The sequence below is a fragment of the Emydura macquarii genome, unplaced genomic scaffold (assembly GCF_026122565.2).
Source record: "Emydura macquarii macquarii isolate MOO-44397 ecotype Brisbane River unplaced genomic scaffold, CSIRO-AGI_Emac_v2 contig_1253, whole genome shotgun sequence".
In the NCBI taxonomy this organism is placed as follows: Eukaryota; Metazoa; Chordata; order Testudines; family Chelidae; genus Emydura; species Emydura macquarii.
The window spans coordinates 76,294,194-76,311,673 of NW_027131390.1; the positions used below are offsets into that span (position 1 = coordinate 76,294,194).

Sequence of the window (17,480 nt, forward strand, 5' to 3'; positions counted from 1 at the left end):
TCTGCGCCTCCACTCAGTGCCGGACGATGCCGGCTCCGCCCCGCCCACTTCCGGCTCCGCCCCTCTCCCCCCTCGTGCAGTCTCCCTCCCTCGGTTGCCTGGTAACCGCCGCACACAGACGCCGACTCCGAGCTGGGTCGGGCGCCGGGCAGCCCCGGCTGTGGGGCTATGGACGCGGCCGCTAGGCCCGCGGCGCAGTATGGGCGGCGCAAAGGCCAGAGACGGGAACCCCCGCGTGAGTTACACGAGGCCGCCGGAGCCCCGCGGAGCCCAGGCCCGGGGCGACAGGCGGGTGGCGGGGGCCAGGCGGACACGGCGCCGGGACGTGGTGCCAAGAGCTGGGTACGGGGGTTGGGGCCCGGCCCGTGCACCTCCCAGCCATGTGCTGTCGTGCCCGGCTATGGAGCCGCGTGCAGAGGACGCGGATTCCACCCCAGACCCGAGACGTGGCGCACGGGGCAGGCGACCCTCTGCCACGGCCTAGGTCTGGGGTCGGTGCTGCGGCGAAGACCCCAAAGGAAGGACGGAGACCACCCCCTCGCTAATGCACCGCACAGCCCCCTGGCACGGTAACCGGCTCATAACCGCGGCGCCACGCTGGGGTTTTATTGTCAGCAATTAAAGGGGGGAGGCACTCGAAGCGAGGAGCAAAGCCGTTAATGTTAGGGGGAAGAGCAGGGATGGCCATTGAAATGAGGGACATTGGAGGTGAATAGTGCCTACGTGTGGGAGGTGGGGCCCAACCGTGGAGCTGACATGCCAGGGACAAGGAAGACAGCACACTTCCATGCAGAGGTCGCAATGCCAAGACACGGGTTGCATGGATCCAGCATGTTATGTGTTGGATGCTGAGCTTCAAGAGATGTGGGATGTGGAGTGCAATGAAGAAGAGCATATAATCTTTCTCCATTCTCAATCCAGATGAGCCCATGGGCTCATGGTCTGGCACCACAGTCGGAGAAATACACTACAAACCCCTTCATCCATTCCCTTGCTGGGTGACCCTTCAAGAAAACTGGCAAAAAGAAAATAACAAAGAACAAACAAACATAAGATGTCACTGTGAGAGAAAGCCGAATGTATCTCATGTTGTAAGAACTTTCCATCTCAAATCCCCTCACAGCTCTGGCTCCTAGCAGACATGCAAGTCGATTTTTTGAGCCTGTTTCTCCTCTCACACCAGTATAGACAGGAATAACTCAATTAAAATTAATGGAATTACAAGTATGTTTGAAACTATTGTGAGAGTAGAATCAGGCCACTTATATTTAAAGATGCAACCTACAGATTAGACAATCATAATTACATACAGTATACCATCGTTGACACTTGGTTTGTGCAAATCTCCTAGTTTTGGTCCAGTGCACCAAACACAGGGCAGTTAGTAGAGAACCAATTTTATCTAAAAGTAGGTATTGATTTTAAACATTGTCAGAATACATTAAAGTTGTCCCCTTTTTTAGATGTCATATTATTACAAACCAGATGTGCAAGCTTTTCTGAGAGAATTTAACTTTACTCAAATTCCTTTTTTTTCTTTAAAGCAATAATGACCAATATGAAGGGCATTTCCTGAAACTTAAGGACTGATAGGAGGAGCTGAGGGCCTGAAAAGTACAGGAAAGTATTGGTCTGTCAAGTAAAATGAGGCCCTGGATTGGAGGGTTAGTTCTGACTGTGCTCCTGCTCTTGGATACTAGAATTACATTGCACTGTGAGGTCAAACTAATCTGATGCTTTACTGTCAGCGCTGAGTGGGAGTCCAAATCTCGGTGTGGGTTTGAACCCAGGATTTTCTGGCCAGAAGTACTACAAACTGAGTGAACTCATTCTTTTGTTCTTTCTTTCACATAACAGCAAATGGTTTGGAAGAATGTAATGTTCCAGATGGTTTTTTTCTTCCAAATGGAGTAGATCTTCGCCAGGTTACTGTACTGTCAAAGGCAGAGTGGGAAAGGATTCGAGACAGTCTTGATAGTGCAGCTAAAGAAGCAGCACGGGTTCATGCAGAGAGGAAAGAACGGAAAGATATGCACTTACGTTCCAAAGCAGTTGTGAAAAACTGGCCCAACACCATTGCAGTAAGTGAAATGTACATTTGGAAATTGGAGGGTTACTTTTTGCATACACTGGAACACTCTTAGAGTGAACTCTTTCCCACCCTTCTCTATGTGTAGACAAACACAAACATACTTCCTAATAAGCAAAGTTTCACTATAACCCAAGTCTACTTTTTGGTGGCCCTGCTTATTAATTCTGTCTCCTGCTTAGGAACACCATAGCTTCTTCCATCTTCACTCCTGAGAAGTATCAGGAAACTCCAGCATCTAAAGAGATGGGGCAGCCGTGCTGTATGCAGCAGCAGCAGCAGATTAGACACGCCTTTGTCATGTGATGGATAAGTTTGAAATAGGATCATAGAGAGGAGAGAGTAAGAGGTGTGAAGGAAATGTCTCCATCCTCCATGCAGACTGTCACTGGAGCCACCTGCCCACCAGGCCTCCAGTCCTTCTCTTCTCCTACAGGGTTCTTGTTCAAAATATTTCAGTGGGCAAGTCTAGAGCTCCTACACTTCCAAATTACACATCTTATTCCAACTCAGCTAATTACATTCTGCTACCTAAATTTACCCTATAATTTCAATTGGATATATTATTATTTACTGTTATCTGTATTTTAATAGTATCCAAAATGTGCTAGGTATGAGAAACAACCATGCCTACCCCTATAGCATACAGTCTAATAAAACATACAACAGATAAGGTTGGGGGAGAGGGAGAAGACATACAAAAAAATGTTGTTGTTATTGTACTGGCCGCATGCCTCAACTACTGCTCTGCCTAACCGTAACTATTTGGCAGTCCTATAGACATTGTGCTAATTGTGAATCTTGGTGAGGGATTTGAAGGCAGCTCAGTGTAGAAAGCCTGTTCCAAGTGTAAGAGGTGGCATGAGAAAAAGCACAAAGACAGGTGTGGAGAAGCAGACAAATGTATTATCAAGGGTGTTGTCATTGATAGGGCAAGGATTTCTGCTCCTTCTGTTCTTTACTTCCTGTACTAAACTGCCACATAGTGCTGTCTGCCTATTCCCTCTGAAGTGGCTGCTCATCAGTGGTGATTGAAGTGATTCTTACCTATTCTTTATCCAGCAGTGTGAAGCTTACTATTATTACTCATAAAGCACTCTGAGATCCTCATATGAAATATGCTTTCCAACTGCAAAGCATTTTTATTATACCTTTTAATTTCTAATAGATATTTAAAACACAGGACAGCAGCACACTTTTAAAAAGTGTTTGACAATTCACTTAGATATATGAGTAGGTATAACCAAATTCTTGCTGATTTGGTCTGTTGAAGAAATTGTAGATTTTTGAGCCAGTTCTTTTTTCAGTATGATCTGTAATGGAAATTAGTTTTATCTGCATTTAGGGCTTGGCGCAGAGGAAACTTAAAGCCAGAAAATTGCGAGAAGAAAAGGAAGAAGAAGAAAGAAAGCTACTTGATCTGGAGGAAGTAGAATTACAAGCAGCAAAGCGGAAGGAGGCCATAGAACAAGCCAAAACTTATCAATATTATCAGAATGAGAGAGTGAAAGGATTACATGTTTGTAGACGGTTTATTGTCTTTACATTCAAATTGTATTGAGTTTCTTTGAACATAATTGAATGTGTAATAAAGTAAACATATGAAATGTTCAAATTCTTTTTTGTAGAAAGCACTTTTACTTACTGAGGTCCTAAAGGAAAGAGATGCTCAGATTGAATTTAAAAAGACAAAGCCAGATATTTACAAAAAAAAGGAAGAAGAAATGGAACGTGAGCGTGAAAAAGCTATTCTTAAAGAACAGGAAAAGGCATATGAACGTTTTATGAAACGACAGGCACTTTGCAGAGACCATCTGGAACAGTAAGTAAAATGACTGCTTCTGATTAATAACGATTATTTAATTAAACTGTTTCTCTTTCAACAAGTCCATTTTAATCAAGTTGTTAAAATAAATCTTGTGTTCATCTGCTAAACAAATTAGTTACTAGGGATTTTTAACAGAAGCAAATGAACTGTCATTTTCTCAGCAGAGAGAGAAAGACAGACCTATTAGATATCCATTCCATCTTCTTGCCCATGCAGAATTCTACTGACATTACAATTTCTAACATTTTGTGAAGCCCAGTTTTAAAAGTCCCACTGCTTCCTTTGGGAAGGAACATATACTACTTTTCTTGGGAGGCTTTTCTACAATCTAACAGATCTCGTTCCCAGTAAATTTATATACAGATAGCATAAAAATTGCAACAAAATTGGGCACTTCATACTAGTTCACTGGGCACATCTTCCGTCTTGCTCACTTTAGTAAATTTTGATAGAAATATAATGTAACTGTCACAGCCTGGCCCAGTTCCCCACTCTGGAAGGACACCAGTTTTTTATGGAACCAGCCACTGGATCCCATGTGCTTTTAAGCCCCACTGGATCTGGGTAGTGACTATCCACTATTTCTAGCTCTGGGTCTCAAGTTCACTCTCAGATGCAGACCCCATGTCTAATATCTTTCTTCGGCAGCAGGACCCTGCATCTAAGGCCCTTAAACAAGTGCCCCACCCCAGCCAAGCTCCCACTTGCTTATACATGCTTCCTCAGAGTTCCATTTTTTTTGAGTACTCTGAGCTTCTCAGCTGACCCTTTCAGGGACAACGTAGCAGGCAAGCAAGAAATATAGGCGTAGAAAAGAAATTTCCTAACCAAAGATACTTTACTCTCAAACAGCAATAGAAAGTTACAGATCTTTGGGAAACAATAAATGATCCTTGAATGCATGCCCCTCAAGTTGGATTTTACCTCTCCCGTGAATCCTGGGTTGGATCAGACTCCACAGGTTGGGTAGCCTTTCCTGCTTTCTCTCTCCTGAGCCCAGGTTGGCTGGTCACTAGAAGACATTCAGAGTTGATGGCCTTAGATTGCTGTGTGTCAGCTTCAGACATAACTATGGCTCACACCCCTATAATAAAATGATTAGTACATAATGGAGCTTGCAATACAACATGAAGGTCACAGTCCAAAATGAAGCTTACAATATAAAGTAGAGCCCCTGAAAATAAATGGCATTCACAAAACAAGGTGAAACCAGACCTCCTGTCTGTCACAATAATCACTTAGCTTTCATTCAATAAATATAAAGTTAAGGATTTCTGGGATATTGAATAAATGTACTTTAATTTCAAAGGGCAAAAACTCCCTCTTGTCCTTAATATGTATAATTAGGTCCCTTTGCGAAGCTTCTAAAATGACAATAATGGGAATTACTGGACAGCTCAATAATTTTCACTATCAGGGTTAGATAATTAATTTATTGTATTATTTGATCATCTCACCCTTTTTAACATATATTTGCTAAAATTAGGTCTGTTATTCCTCCTCCTGAGGACCGAGTGGCTAAATTGCATGTGACTTTTTTTTGGTGATGCATAGGGCTGTAAAGAAGTTGTGATTTTTTTTAATTAAAAAATTCTGGCCACAGTTCGTTAAAGCTGCAGTTTTGTGCAGTCAGTTCAAATACCATAAAAAAACAAAACAAAAATCCAAAATCATAAAGAGCCTTATTTGAGTGACATTGCAACCCCAAGTGCCAGGTTATAATGCCACTTGCTCAAATTTGGCCCAGCCACCCTGCTATCATGACAGAGGAGCAGCTGGGCCAAATTTGAGCAAGTGGCATTGTGAGCAGGTGTACAGAGGCACAATGTCACTCAAATTTGTGGCAAGACAACTGTAAAAACTTGTTGTGTGTGTTAAAAGTTTGTTTCTGCAACAAAATCACAGCCCATGATTTTCTTACAGCCTTAATGATACATTTTGAATGGAGGAACTCAAGAAAGTGAGGGAATATCCTAATTAAAACTAAATGTAATTGTTAAAAAGACAAATTTTGTGATGAAACATCTAGATATATCTACTGTGGTTTTTGCTTAATTGTTAACTAACAACTTTCAGTAATGTGTACCCAAATCTCTATCATTTGTGAGAATTAGCAAGGAATGTGCTGTGCTGGACATGGATATCAGTATCTAGCGGGAATTTGCTGCAAATAATCCTGGAACTGAAATGTCAGTGGTTCTGTCTCTTTCTTGACATTATCTAACATTTAAATGTTGCAATGCACTGACACATTATGGGAAATCCTGCTCCATTCTTTGAAAATAAAGGGTTTCTGGCAATGGCACTGGAGTAGTTCTGCTGCAGGGGAGATGGGGAGAAGTTGCATGGCACAAAAGGGGTATGAATCCTCTGCTTAGTACAGAGTTTGGCTGGGCATCAACTTCCGGAATACCATTATACCACAACCTCACCTCTTCTATATCTTCCTATCTTTCCCACAGTAGAAGGAGCATATTAGGATTGTAGTCATTACTGCAGTAGCCGTTTTTGTGAAGTTCTGCTGCTGCTATATGAGTTGGGGAAAGGATTCCTTTCACTACCCCCCAAGAGCTACTAAGTTCTCAGTCTTTTGTATTTGGGCCAAGCATTGGCCTGAGGATTTGGACCAATGGCTTTAAAATGCATCACTTTGATTTTGAATTTTGACACTTTACATGCCTTCAGTTCAAAGTATCAAATAGTCTAATGTTGTTTAACCCTTAGAAATGTGTAACCTTTGTCCATTATGTACAGTGTACATTTTCTTATCTCGTTAGCATTAATATTTTATTTTATGCTTTAGAATAAAGGAGCATAAGTATCAGGCAGAATTAGACAATCTAGAGGCAAAAAAAGAAGGCGAAGAGATTCAAAGACTGACCAGATTATATGAATTGGAAGTGCAGAGAGAAAATGAAAAGAAACTGGAGGAAAAACTTGAACATAGGATGATGCATCGTGTAAGTAACAGAAAAGCAGAAAACCCAACATTTTCCAGCTCAGATGCTTAAAGTTAGGGACTTACATTCATATTCACATACTTAAATAAGTGGCCAGATTTTCAGAGGTGCTGAATTTACACCTAACAGCTTCCATTGTTGTCAGTGAGAACTGTTAGGTGCTGCGCTCTTTTGAAAATTTGGCTCTTAGTGCTGATTTGCAGTTTATCAAATGCATTGTGAGCAGGTGTCTTTCCCAACCTGCTCTAAAACAAAGGTGCATGCTGCACAGAATTGGCTTGGCTTTACTAACAAATACATTAATAAAATAAATTTCAGCTGTTGCCTTATCTCCAGACCTGGCTCCTCCTGGAAACCTCCCTCAGGACTGCTCAGTCATTCTGTATTCTGAATCATTGTAAATCATCTCTCCAAAGAGCCTTTCCCATCACCTTTGTATCTGTATAGAGTAAGGAGCCACTTGCCTCAGAGGATCCCACTTAGCCTTTCTGAGCAGGATCAGTAGCAGAGTGAGGTGTTGCATCATCTATGTGTAAAATTATTAAAACCATATTGAGAACTAGCACCAAGTGAACAGCTTAATAGCGACAGCTCTGATAGAATCGTTTGTACATCCTATAGGCAGAATGGGGAGGACTCAGAATGTAGTGACGAGTGCAGTAGAGGAGGGAAAGGAACAACTTTGGGAGACCAGGAGGTCTCTAGAGCATGATCTTCACTACTAGCAACAGGCTGCCTAAGAGATTTATGTTTGAAAAACTTTTCATGAGAACTGCAGGTAATAAATTTAATTGTTGAAAAGCTGCACGCACCTGCAATTTTTTTTCTCTCTTAGTAGTCAGGTTTGCTATTCCAGCATTGGGGTTTACCCTGCTTCTGCAGTGTAGGAAGTGATGTCAGGCCTATCAAGGGAAACTGGCTTGGTTCACTCACTTGTAGAACAATTCCAAGTGAGATTTCTTTCACAGCTGAAACACAATGCCGGAGTGCCCTGTGGCCTCACACCTGCGTTGTGACGCCATTTCCCCCCTGGAGTGGCAGTGCAGGATGTCTTCGCTTTCCTCTCAGAAAGACAAGTGCATAGAAGATCCATTTATTTCCCCCATCAGGAGCAGCTGCAGGGGCTTCCTTGCCATTGGAAGCAGCAGGGTGGGCCCTCCGTACTTAGTTCAGCAACCAGGGCATATGGGCTTGGTGTTGGCCTGGTCTACAGCACTTTTCTCGTCCTGTTACATCAGAGTCTTCTGCTCGGTGCAGCTGGCAGGGCACCCCTGGAGCAGTGGATCTTGGAGTTAACACCTCATTGAGGTGCATGGGGCAGTTGACATCTCTCAGAACTGTTGTTCCAGGCTGGCTGCAGACTCAGGCAGATATCCCTGCATCAGTATACTTGAGTCATGGTTTCAAGCTTTTTTTTTTTTTTTTTTGCAACCAAAGTAAACTGAGATTCTTGCCTCATCACAAATCCAGGACCTGAGGCCCTAAACATATATGCCTATGCTTTAATCTGGCCCTGATGTGGATTAGTAATGATAAAGGGAAAACATTAGCCTTCTGAATTACATGCATCTACTGCATAAGAGAAGTCCAGATAAGCCAATGCAGAGAAAATTCCCCACACAATTAGTTGGAATAGTGAAACTGAATACTAGGAGAAGGAAATCATCGTGCAAATGTCACAGTTCAGGACAATTGCACCTGTATTTCCACCTCACTGTCCAGCAGGGGCACCCACTCTCAGACTTCTGGCTCCCCGGTTGTCACTTCTCTTGGCCAGGAGACAAGCATCTCACTCTCTCCTGACTGGTTTATTTCCAGGCTGCACGATTCACTGCCTATACTGTGAATTCCTCAAGAAGTCAGACTGCCTAAGCAGGCCTGCTTTGCTTTTCTATCAGAGGCTATACACAGCATAATTGCCCATAGTTATAATGTACCACAGATCTTTTTCTAAGCACGTATATGTATTTCTTAAGGGGAAAGCATTACAGAGAAAACATATTAAAACAGTAAAAGAACCTACACACGTAAGTTTATCAGAGATCACCCCACCTGGAATAAGGTGGGTGGTAGGGGGTCAGTCCTTCAATGGTTTTTCAGTGGTTTCAAATTCATAACATCCTCATGAATCAGTGAGTCATTCCTTTGTACTGCCTGGGCCTTGGATCTGAGAATAAGTAATTCATAGACCTTGGGTTTTTCCTCAGGTCATAGCCTCAAAAGATTGGGCCTGCAGGTGGAAATTTTCATTCCCTTCTCTCAGATATTTCTTGTAAACCCACTTAACTTTGTTTAGCCTAAACATTCCTTCTTATCTGTCCCATTGTTAAACGAGTCCTTGGAAGCTCATGACACTTCCCAGGATTTACGTTAGTCATGCCCTCCTCCCCCAAGATGTTACAGACAGTCCCACAATAATACATAAACATTTGCATTTTTAATAAAATTACTTCCTAAAATATTTAAACTTAATTTAGTAAGGTTTGTCCAGGATATTGCAGAAAATTACGATATCTGTCACAGTAAGTACAAATATCTCCTTGCAGCTAGCCGAGTCTGTCATTCCAACATTGCCTGTGAGGAAGCTCTGAAGGAACCTTCAGTGTTGACTCCAATATGTGGAGTGGCCTTTGTAATAGCTGCTGGTAGAGCCTCTGATGTCACTGCTGATGAGAGCAACTTTGCTACTACCACCTCTTCTAGTAATTGCCTTTTAAAAAGCCTTTGAAGGCTTTTATATTTCTGTTGCTGGCTATGGCTACACTACAGCTTAAATAGACATAATTTATGTCACTCGGGTGTGAATTTGCCACCCCCCTGAGCAACATAATTTATGCTGAATTAAGTGCCAGTGTGGACAGTGCTGTGTCGGTGGGAGAGCTTCTCCCACTGACATAGCTACCGCCGCTCACGGGAGCTGATGTAATTAAGCCGACAGGAGAGCTCTCTCCCATCAGCTTAGACTGGCTACATTAGAAAATTTACAGCACGCAGCTGCACCACTATAAACTGTAGTGTAGTCATAACCTCTGTTGTTTAAGGAGGAACTGCCAGAGGGTGATTGCTGCTGCTGGGACCATAGCTGCTGGAATTAGAGTCCAGTCTGTAGGGATTGCTGTGTTGTGTCTTGCTGACAAAAGAAACAGAGGCTTCCTTCCACTGTTAGCTGAAGCCCTGCGGAGCACCTCCTTGTTTATGCCAGGATGCCCTGAGAGAGAGAGGAGCTCCTGCTTAGAGGCTATAAGCATAGAGTCCCACTACAGTTCCTGGCTCCAAAAAGAAGGCCCCAAAAGAGTAAAAAGGGAAGCAACACAGAGGGGTAATTTAGAGAAGTCCACTGTGTTGGCAAAATATTACCCTTCTTTCACATGTTCTAAAAGTCAGCAATCTCCTGCCATGCCTAAATGCCAGAATGATCTGGGGGGGTGTTCCCCCAAGTGAACAGAGTCTAAATAATTCCCTTGACTAACAGGTCGGACACTTCTTCCTATCTGCAAATGCAGGGGAAAAACCCAATGTTGCAATGGTACACCTAGCTACGCAGGAGAACCATGCGGACGCTAACTGAACTGTTAAGTATTGTCAAGGATTCATTTCAAGTTACAGGCCAAGTTCTGCCCTTAAACTCATGCACACAACTCACTGACTTCAAAAGGGCACAGACATTAAAGGGCAGAATTTGTAGGTACACAGTGCAGGAATTGTGTACCTACAAACACCACTGAAGTATAGCCGTCTTTGGGACGAAACATTGGCAGCTGTTTAAGCACAATGCCTTACACCAGTTTAAAACAAAAAGTGAAGAATATAATATTATCCAGTTGAAATTGTAGGGAGACTGACCCATTGTATGGTGGATGCACTGTAGGTCTAATTTCATTGTCCTTGGCATCATGCAAACTTCAGAGGGAAATTGTGAACCTGGGCAATAGGGAGGGATAGGAAATAGAACTCACATTCCCCTGTAAAGTTTAGACTGAGATTCGGATTTATGGTTTGCACCCTGCAGAGGCCAGAAATGTCAGAGCCCAAGGGGTACTGCACCCTGAGTCTGTCCGTCCTTCACACCTGTGAAAAAGCCTTTCCACAGGTGCTCATTGACAAGAAGCACAGAGGGCCTTTGTAGTGAAGCACCTTGAATCAGGCAACGGTTCCAGTGCCGTTGCTGGGTCAGTGGGCACTGCGTACATGCATGACATTGATTACTCCTGCTGCTGGCGTGAATGTGTGCATTAGAATATTGGTGCACATTAATGTTACTTTTGCAACAACTGGTGGTAATTTGGTCCTCAGAATGTAAAGCAGTTCAAAAAGATCCTTTTCTAGAAGCTTCCGTCCTCCAGAACCTTGTCCTCCCCTGCTGCAAGCCTAGGTGCACCTTCATAATTTTACGTACTATGGTTTAAGTCTATATATATAGTTTTTTTCTTTCTTTAAGAAGATTTAGATACTTGTCTTAGTAAATATAACTGGACACCTTTTTTTTTTTTTTTTTTAAAGGAGCATGTTGCTGACCAGGATATTCTTAAAGCTGTAGAGGAACAAAAACAAGAAGAGGAGAATGAGAAAATTCGCACTCACTTTAAAGCAAAACAAAATATGGCCAAGATGAGAAAAGAAAAAGAAGCTGAAATGAACAGGTGGGTCAAATATTAGAGTATTACATAAAGTATAGATTCAGAATTATGCCTTTGTCACGTGATTATGGTAACATCTAAGCTCTTAAATCAGCAAAAAGATCTTATAGTATTACAGCACAATGCTGGATCACAATGCTTCAGGGCATTTGGGGGGGTATAAAAAAAGAAAAGGTCTGCAAGGAGTTACCCTCTCCTTGGCCTTCTGTAGTCACAGATGACATGCGATGAGCTGGGTGTTCACTTTGATCTCACTAGTCTTCAAGGCTTGTGGACTTTGTAAGACACTGGGCCCCACATCCATGTTCTGAAGCTGGGAGTTTTTTATCTAGTCTGCAAGTCTTTTACTCTCTTATCAGTTCCAAACTTTCTAAATCCTTTTGGAAAATAATATGATGATGTGGCTGTGATTTCTTTTCAGTGAAACAAGGGGGAAGAGACAGAAAAGGGATAGGGGAAATCTGATTTTTTAATCAGACACTTATGTTAGATTAGATTCTAGTGAGATATTATAATCTTATTATAATCATATAATTAGATTCTAGTGAAATATTTGTAAGGAAACCAGGTTTATCTATTTAACGTTGACATGTTGCATTAATTGCTGTTTTACCATAGGTTAATGCAGGAACGTAGGGATAATATTACTAACCGTCTAGTTGCACAGATGAAACAGACGTTTGAGAACATAGATGAACGTGTTGCTAGAGATGTTGCAGAGCAAGAAGCTGAGTGGGAAAAAGAGCTCAAAGAGAAAGAAGAAAAAAACAAAGCTGAACTGAAATCAGTTGCAGAACACAGAGCCACCGTGGTAAGATACTTAAAGAAAAAACTACATTAACGTGGTTGTATACAGTCATTCTTATAAATAGTTTTAGGAAAAGCAATAGTTTTTGCACTTTGCACATTGTGGGAAATTCATATTGAATTTACTGTTCAACACTTATCTCACAATTAATGTAGATAGCAAGTCTTTAGGCAAAACGTATGAGGAACTGTCTGGTTGAGTGTCGCAAACAATTAAAAGTGAAAGTCTGTTATCATTGACAATTGATGCAAACATCTCAGTTTTAATATTCATTATTTCAATCAGCATTTTTTGAGCTAGTTCAACCAACATAATCACTTGGCACTTTTAGTAAGAAGGGCATACTGGCTAATAGTTGTAACATAACTGCTTGGCTGACACTCCTACTCTTCTGCAAGCTCAGAGTCAGTAGGGAATGAGGGCCATTCTCCTTCAGTTGTTAGAGGCCTTAGTCTGCCTGGTGAGAGAGACGGCCTTCAAAGACTGCTGGCTTCCGTCCTGCTTAATAAGGCAGAATAAACTGGCCCCTCACATTGTCCTTGCTTCTCCCATTTGCAGTCTCCTTCAAGCACACCCCTCCTAGAAGCATTCTTGTGCTCTTCCTCTGATCACTCCCCTGAGCACTATCACTACCACTCAAGCGTGTTAGGACTCAAGAGCTGTTCGTAGGGGACCAGCCTCTCACAGAGCTCCAGGGTGGGGACCTGCATCACAGCTTGTTCTAGACAATTTGTCTACAAGCTACTAAAAGTCTTGGGCTCAGTAAAGCTATGTCCTCTTACTGGGTGACTTGTTAATCAGCAGGTTGGTAGTGAGCAGGAAAAGTGTTAAAAATCCTTGGGTCCTTGACTCTTTTACCTGCATAGTAAAAATCTCTCAACAGAGCATTAATGTGTAAGTGTATCACAGCTAAATACATAGTGCAGAGTTTGCAACATTTTTCATGCTGTTAACTGCATTTCTGAAGAGGTGAATAACCTCTCCTGTTCACAACTGTCCACCCAAAATACCTACTGTTGCAGATTGTGTAACCTTCTTGTCGGAACAACAACAATTGCTTATGTGGAAATGTAAGAAAAGTAATGTGGTTATGCAACTTTCAATGGGAATTAGTATCTGGAAACGGGATTAGCCAGAACCATGTAACCAGATAGCTCTCTGTGGACTACCAGTAAATGCTATACAGACCAGTTTGAAAATTGCTGTTATAGTAAAATGAGCATTTTAAGGAAACAGTGCAGAATTTTCTAAGCAGCAATTTCTTATTGGTTGGCTATTGACAAGTGACTGACATTACATGGCTAATCAGTCACTAATAAAATTAGGAGATACTGAGAAAAAATCATGTAAAGCTTTGGAGTTGAGGGGAAACTCACAGAGGTGTGTGGATTTACTAGATTTTGGAAGTGTTTTGCTGATGTTCCACTGCTTCTTTAGTATTCTAGCTCTTTTATTTAGTTTTTCTTGCCTGTAAAATGATAAAACATGCCTGGAAAATGTGGTTTTCAAATTTGTTGGCTAGCAATTTGAGTTAATTTTTAATTTTTATAAAATATAGATAAAAATGAAAGAAGAAAGAGAGAGAGAGGAGAAATTAGAGGGTAAAGAAAAGCTTCGTGAACTAATGGAAGCAGACCGCATCTATCTGGAAATGGAGAAAGACAAGAAACGAAGAAATCGCAATGAAAACATAAAAATGCAAAAGACTCAAATCCAGCAAATGGTAACTAGGGAGATTATCAGATTGTCAGATATTTTACAAAGCCATTTCAGCATACTTCTAGGGTATAGGAATCTTGCAGTAGACCTCAATCTTTATATTTAACACATTACTGTTCAAAATAAGAGAAACATGAGAAAATTATTTTTATCCCTGTAAACAAAAGACTTCAAGAGTTGTTCCTCAGGGATGAGCTTCTTCACAGCGCAGGAGTGGAAATGTGAAACAGAGCTTATACATATCAATTGAGGAGTCATTAGCTCACAGGATGGGCAGTAGCATATATAGGTCCTTTCCTCTACAGACATCTTGTCTGAGTCAAGCCCAGTGTGGACTGAAAGACATCCCCTTCTGATGATGGCTGTTAGGTTAAATTATATAAATATATATATATATTAGGATTATATAAAATAGCATTTGGTGTCTCAGTCCAGTTTTCAGTGGACAAGTGTCACAAAATCCCTCACCAGGGCCAACTCTAGTCATATGTCAAATATGTGCCCTCAGAAGACCCCATGCTTTTGGGAGTCTACTCTAGCAACATCCCTTATCCATGCATATCTGTAACTTCCCCAGCCTGCTGTGTTGCCCCATCACCTTAATAGATTAACATTGAGGCTCAACCCTGCCTAGGCCCACAACAACTACTACCATTGTCCAATCTACTCTCAGCTGCTGAAACCATCTCCTGGTGACAAGCACCCCATCTCCTGCTCAGCTGCCAAAGTCTTACCACACAAATATGTTATGGGAATACTGCAGTCTGTCTAGGTTCCCCAAAAATCCGACTTTTTACATGGATCTGCAAAACCTCGGGCTAGTTTAGCATGGTCTGCACTAACTGGCAACCATATGGGTAAGGCTTACCTGATAAGTCAAGACTTGAATGAATGATGTTGATTGAGGTGCCCTCTCAGCCACAGATACGGTCTCTCTGAATCAGTGTTTGAGCACATTGCTGGCACATGGCTGCTGCTCACTTTGTATCTATTCTCTGGACAAACAGAGAATGTCAGTTATGCATCCCTAACTAGAGTTAAATTGTGATTAACTCAAAATGTTTTTATCAGAAAGGTATTTACAGCCAGTTATTAAAAAATAATGTCACATAAGGACTTATGCTCTGTTAAGTTGGTCTACTAAAACTTAACCATGTGGAAATATTTAAGCGTTGTTATTCCCTTCCCCCATACAGGCTGAAAAACGGGCAAAAGAACAGCAGGAGAAACAAGCAGAATTGGACTATGAGGCCCAGAAAGAAATTATAGCAATTTGCAAGGAGAAGGAATTTCAAGAATATGCAAAGCAAGTAATTGATTCAGAATCCAAGACAGCCCAAAATATTTATCCTCTTGTCAAAGCAGCAAAAGAAGGGGCGGGTGGTGGCCATGGACCAGTTTACAGAGAAAGAGGAGGAATAAGACCTAGTTACCAAGCACGGGATATCAATGGCACTCAGCTACCTTCTTATAATTGTAACACTAGTCAAGAAATAAAAGAGCTAAATACCAATGGTAACATCCAGCAAGCTAAGGGAAGACTAGGTTTTACATGGTAAAAATAACTCTTTGAAGTCTTTACAAAAACAAAATCAGGTCCAATAAATCTGTAAATGATCTATGTTGTATGAAACATATTAAAGGGACTATAAAGCTCTAAGTACTCTATGGAAAAGTTGATAGGGATCTAAGTGTATTTTCCTAAACATTAAAAGTGGTATTTCACTAAAGTCACTATGTTAAATCAAATATACAAGCAAAACTGAATGATGTACTGTTTGTGACCACTGTAGAACCTTATTTTATATATAAGGCTCATATTAAAAATATTAGAATATTTTGGTTTCATTTTTGTAAGTTTCAAGCTCAATCTTTTATAGCTACTCTTGAGTACACTGTTAAATGTTGCATTTGGCTTCTTGCATTGTTATCAGTGAGTGCTAAGGGAAAAAATTACCTTCAAAAGATTCCAAATACTTTTCCAGCAGAGGGGGGCGTGATCCGTGACCACGGTGAAGGGGCTCCTCAGGAGATAATACCTTAGGGCTTCCAGGGCCCATTTCACGGCCAGGGCCTCCTTCCCTACCGTTGCATAGCGTTCCTCCCGGGGAAACAGCCGCAGCTTAGGTACAGGATGGGGTGCTCTTCCCCGCCGAATACCTGTGTCAACACTGCCCATAGTCCAACCGCCGAGGCATCAGTTTGTACGACGAATGGGCGGGCGAAGTCTGGGCTATGCAGGACGGGTTCATGACACAGGGCCCCTTTGAGCGCCGTGAAGGCTTGGTCTCGCTCCGGGGTCCACTGGACACGGGTTGGTTGGTTGGTCCTTTCGCAGGGCGTCCAAAAGGGGTGCGGCGAGAGTGGTGAAGTTTGGCACGAACCGTCTGTAGTATCCGGCCAGTCCTAGGAACTGCCTGACCTGTTTCTTGGTGGTCGGCTGGATGTATTTTTGTAGGGCCTGCACCTTATCAATCAGGGGTCGCAGGACCCCTCGGCCCAAGGAATAGCCCAAGAATGTAGTTTCTTGCCACCCTATGCGGCACTTCCAGGGATTAGCAGTCAAGCCCACGTCCCGGAGGGTCTGTAGCACTGTGGCCACTTGGTTGAGGTGGTCGTGCCAATCCCGACTATAGATGACCACATCATCTAAGTAGGTGGTGGCGTAGCTTACGTGGGGGGCCAGGAGCTGATCCATCAGTTGCTGAAAAGTTGCGGGGGCCGCATGAAGACCGAAGGGCATCCGGACAAAGTGGAGCAGGCCACTAGGTGTTGAAAAGGCCGTTTTCTCTCGTGAGTGCACGTCCAGTGGGATTTGCCAATACACTTTTGTGAGGTCAAGAGTGGAAAAGTATTGGGCCTCCCCTAGCTGGTCTAACAACTCGTCAATGCGAGGCATGGGGTAGGCGTCAAACTTTGAGATCTTGTTGACCCGCCGGAAGTTGATACAAAAGCGTTGGGACCCATCCGGCTTGGGCACTAGCACCACTGGGCTCCACCACTCACTTGTTGAGGGCTCGATGACTCCGAGGCGTAACATGGCCTGGATCTCCTTCTCTGCCGCTGCTTGGAGGTGGCGGGGGGGAACGTGCGCCTGTCTGCACCACCTCCCCCAGTCGGGTCTCTATGGTATGATACACCTGGTCAGTCTTTCCGGGGGTCACTGTGAAAGTGGAGGTGAAGGTTTCAGTTAGGTGCCTGGCCTGTCTTACTTAGTTCCGGTCAAGGTGTCTCCGAGTTGAGGTCCTCCCGGCTCCTCCTGCTTGGGGAGTAGGGGTCCCAGCTTGGGGTCTGGGGGGGTGTGTGTCGATCAACAGTTCCTCTCGCTCCCGCCAGGGCTTCAGCAGGTTCAGGTGATACACCTGCTTCCTTTTTCACCGGTTGGGTTGGTAGACTTCGTAGTTGATAGGGCCAACGGCCTGGAGGACCTCATAGGGTC

The 17,480-nt window shown here is 42.8% G+C and overlaps 1 protein-coding gene across 2 annotated transcripts; it reads left to right on the plus strand.

The window, feature by feature from the left end:
- The first annotated feature begins 119 nt into the window (after positions 1–119).
- CFAP210 (cilia and flagella associated protein 210) lies at positions 120–15,889 on the plus strand. Of its 2 annotated transcripts, none has more exons than XM_067549272.1 (9): positions 120–235; positions 1,858–2,081; positions 3,435–3,608; positions 3,718–3,911; positions 6,721–6,877; positions 11,378–11,517; positions 12,133–12,325; positions 13,881–14,045; positions 15,238–15,889. In XM_067549272.1, exons 1-9 carry the CDS (start codon positions 169–171, stop codon positions 15,598–15,600), a joined length of 1,677 nt encoding a protein of 558 aa, XP_067405373.1. In that variant the 5' UTR covers positions 120–168; the 3' UTR covers positions 15,601–15,889. The 2 variants fall into 2 exon arrangements, with proteins under 2 accessions (XP_067405373.1, XP_067405374.1); XM_067549273.1 differs by lacking the exon at positions 120–235 and adding an exon at positions 434–569.
- Positions 15,890–17,480: the final 1,591 nt, after the last annotated feature.

What these genes read in the sequence shown, in the direction of transcription:
- CFAP210 (XM_067549272.1), top strand. Translation starts at nt 169, where the DNA reads ATGGACGCGGCCGCTAGGCCCGCGGCGCAGTATGGGCGGCGCAAAGGC. An exon ending in AGAGAGTGAAAGGATTACAT is followed by an intron (nt 3,609 to 3,717) that starts GTTTGTAGACGG and finishes TCTTTTTTGTAG; the next exon opens with AAAGCACTTTTACTTACTGA. An exon ending in AAAGAAGCTGAAATGAACAG is followed by an intron (nt 11,518 to 12,132) that starts GTGGGTCAAATA and finishes GTTTTACCATAG; the next exon opens with GTTAATGCAGGAACGTAGGG.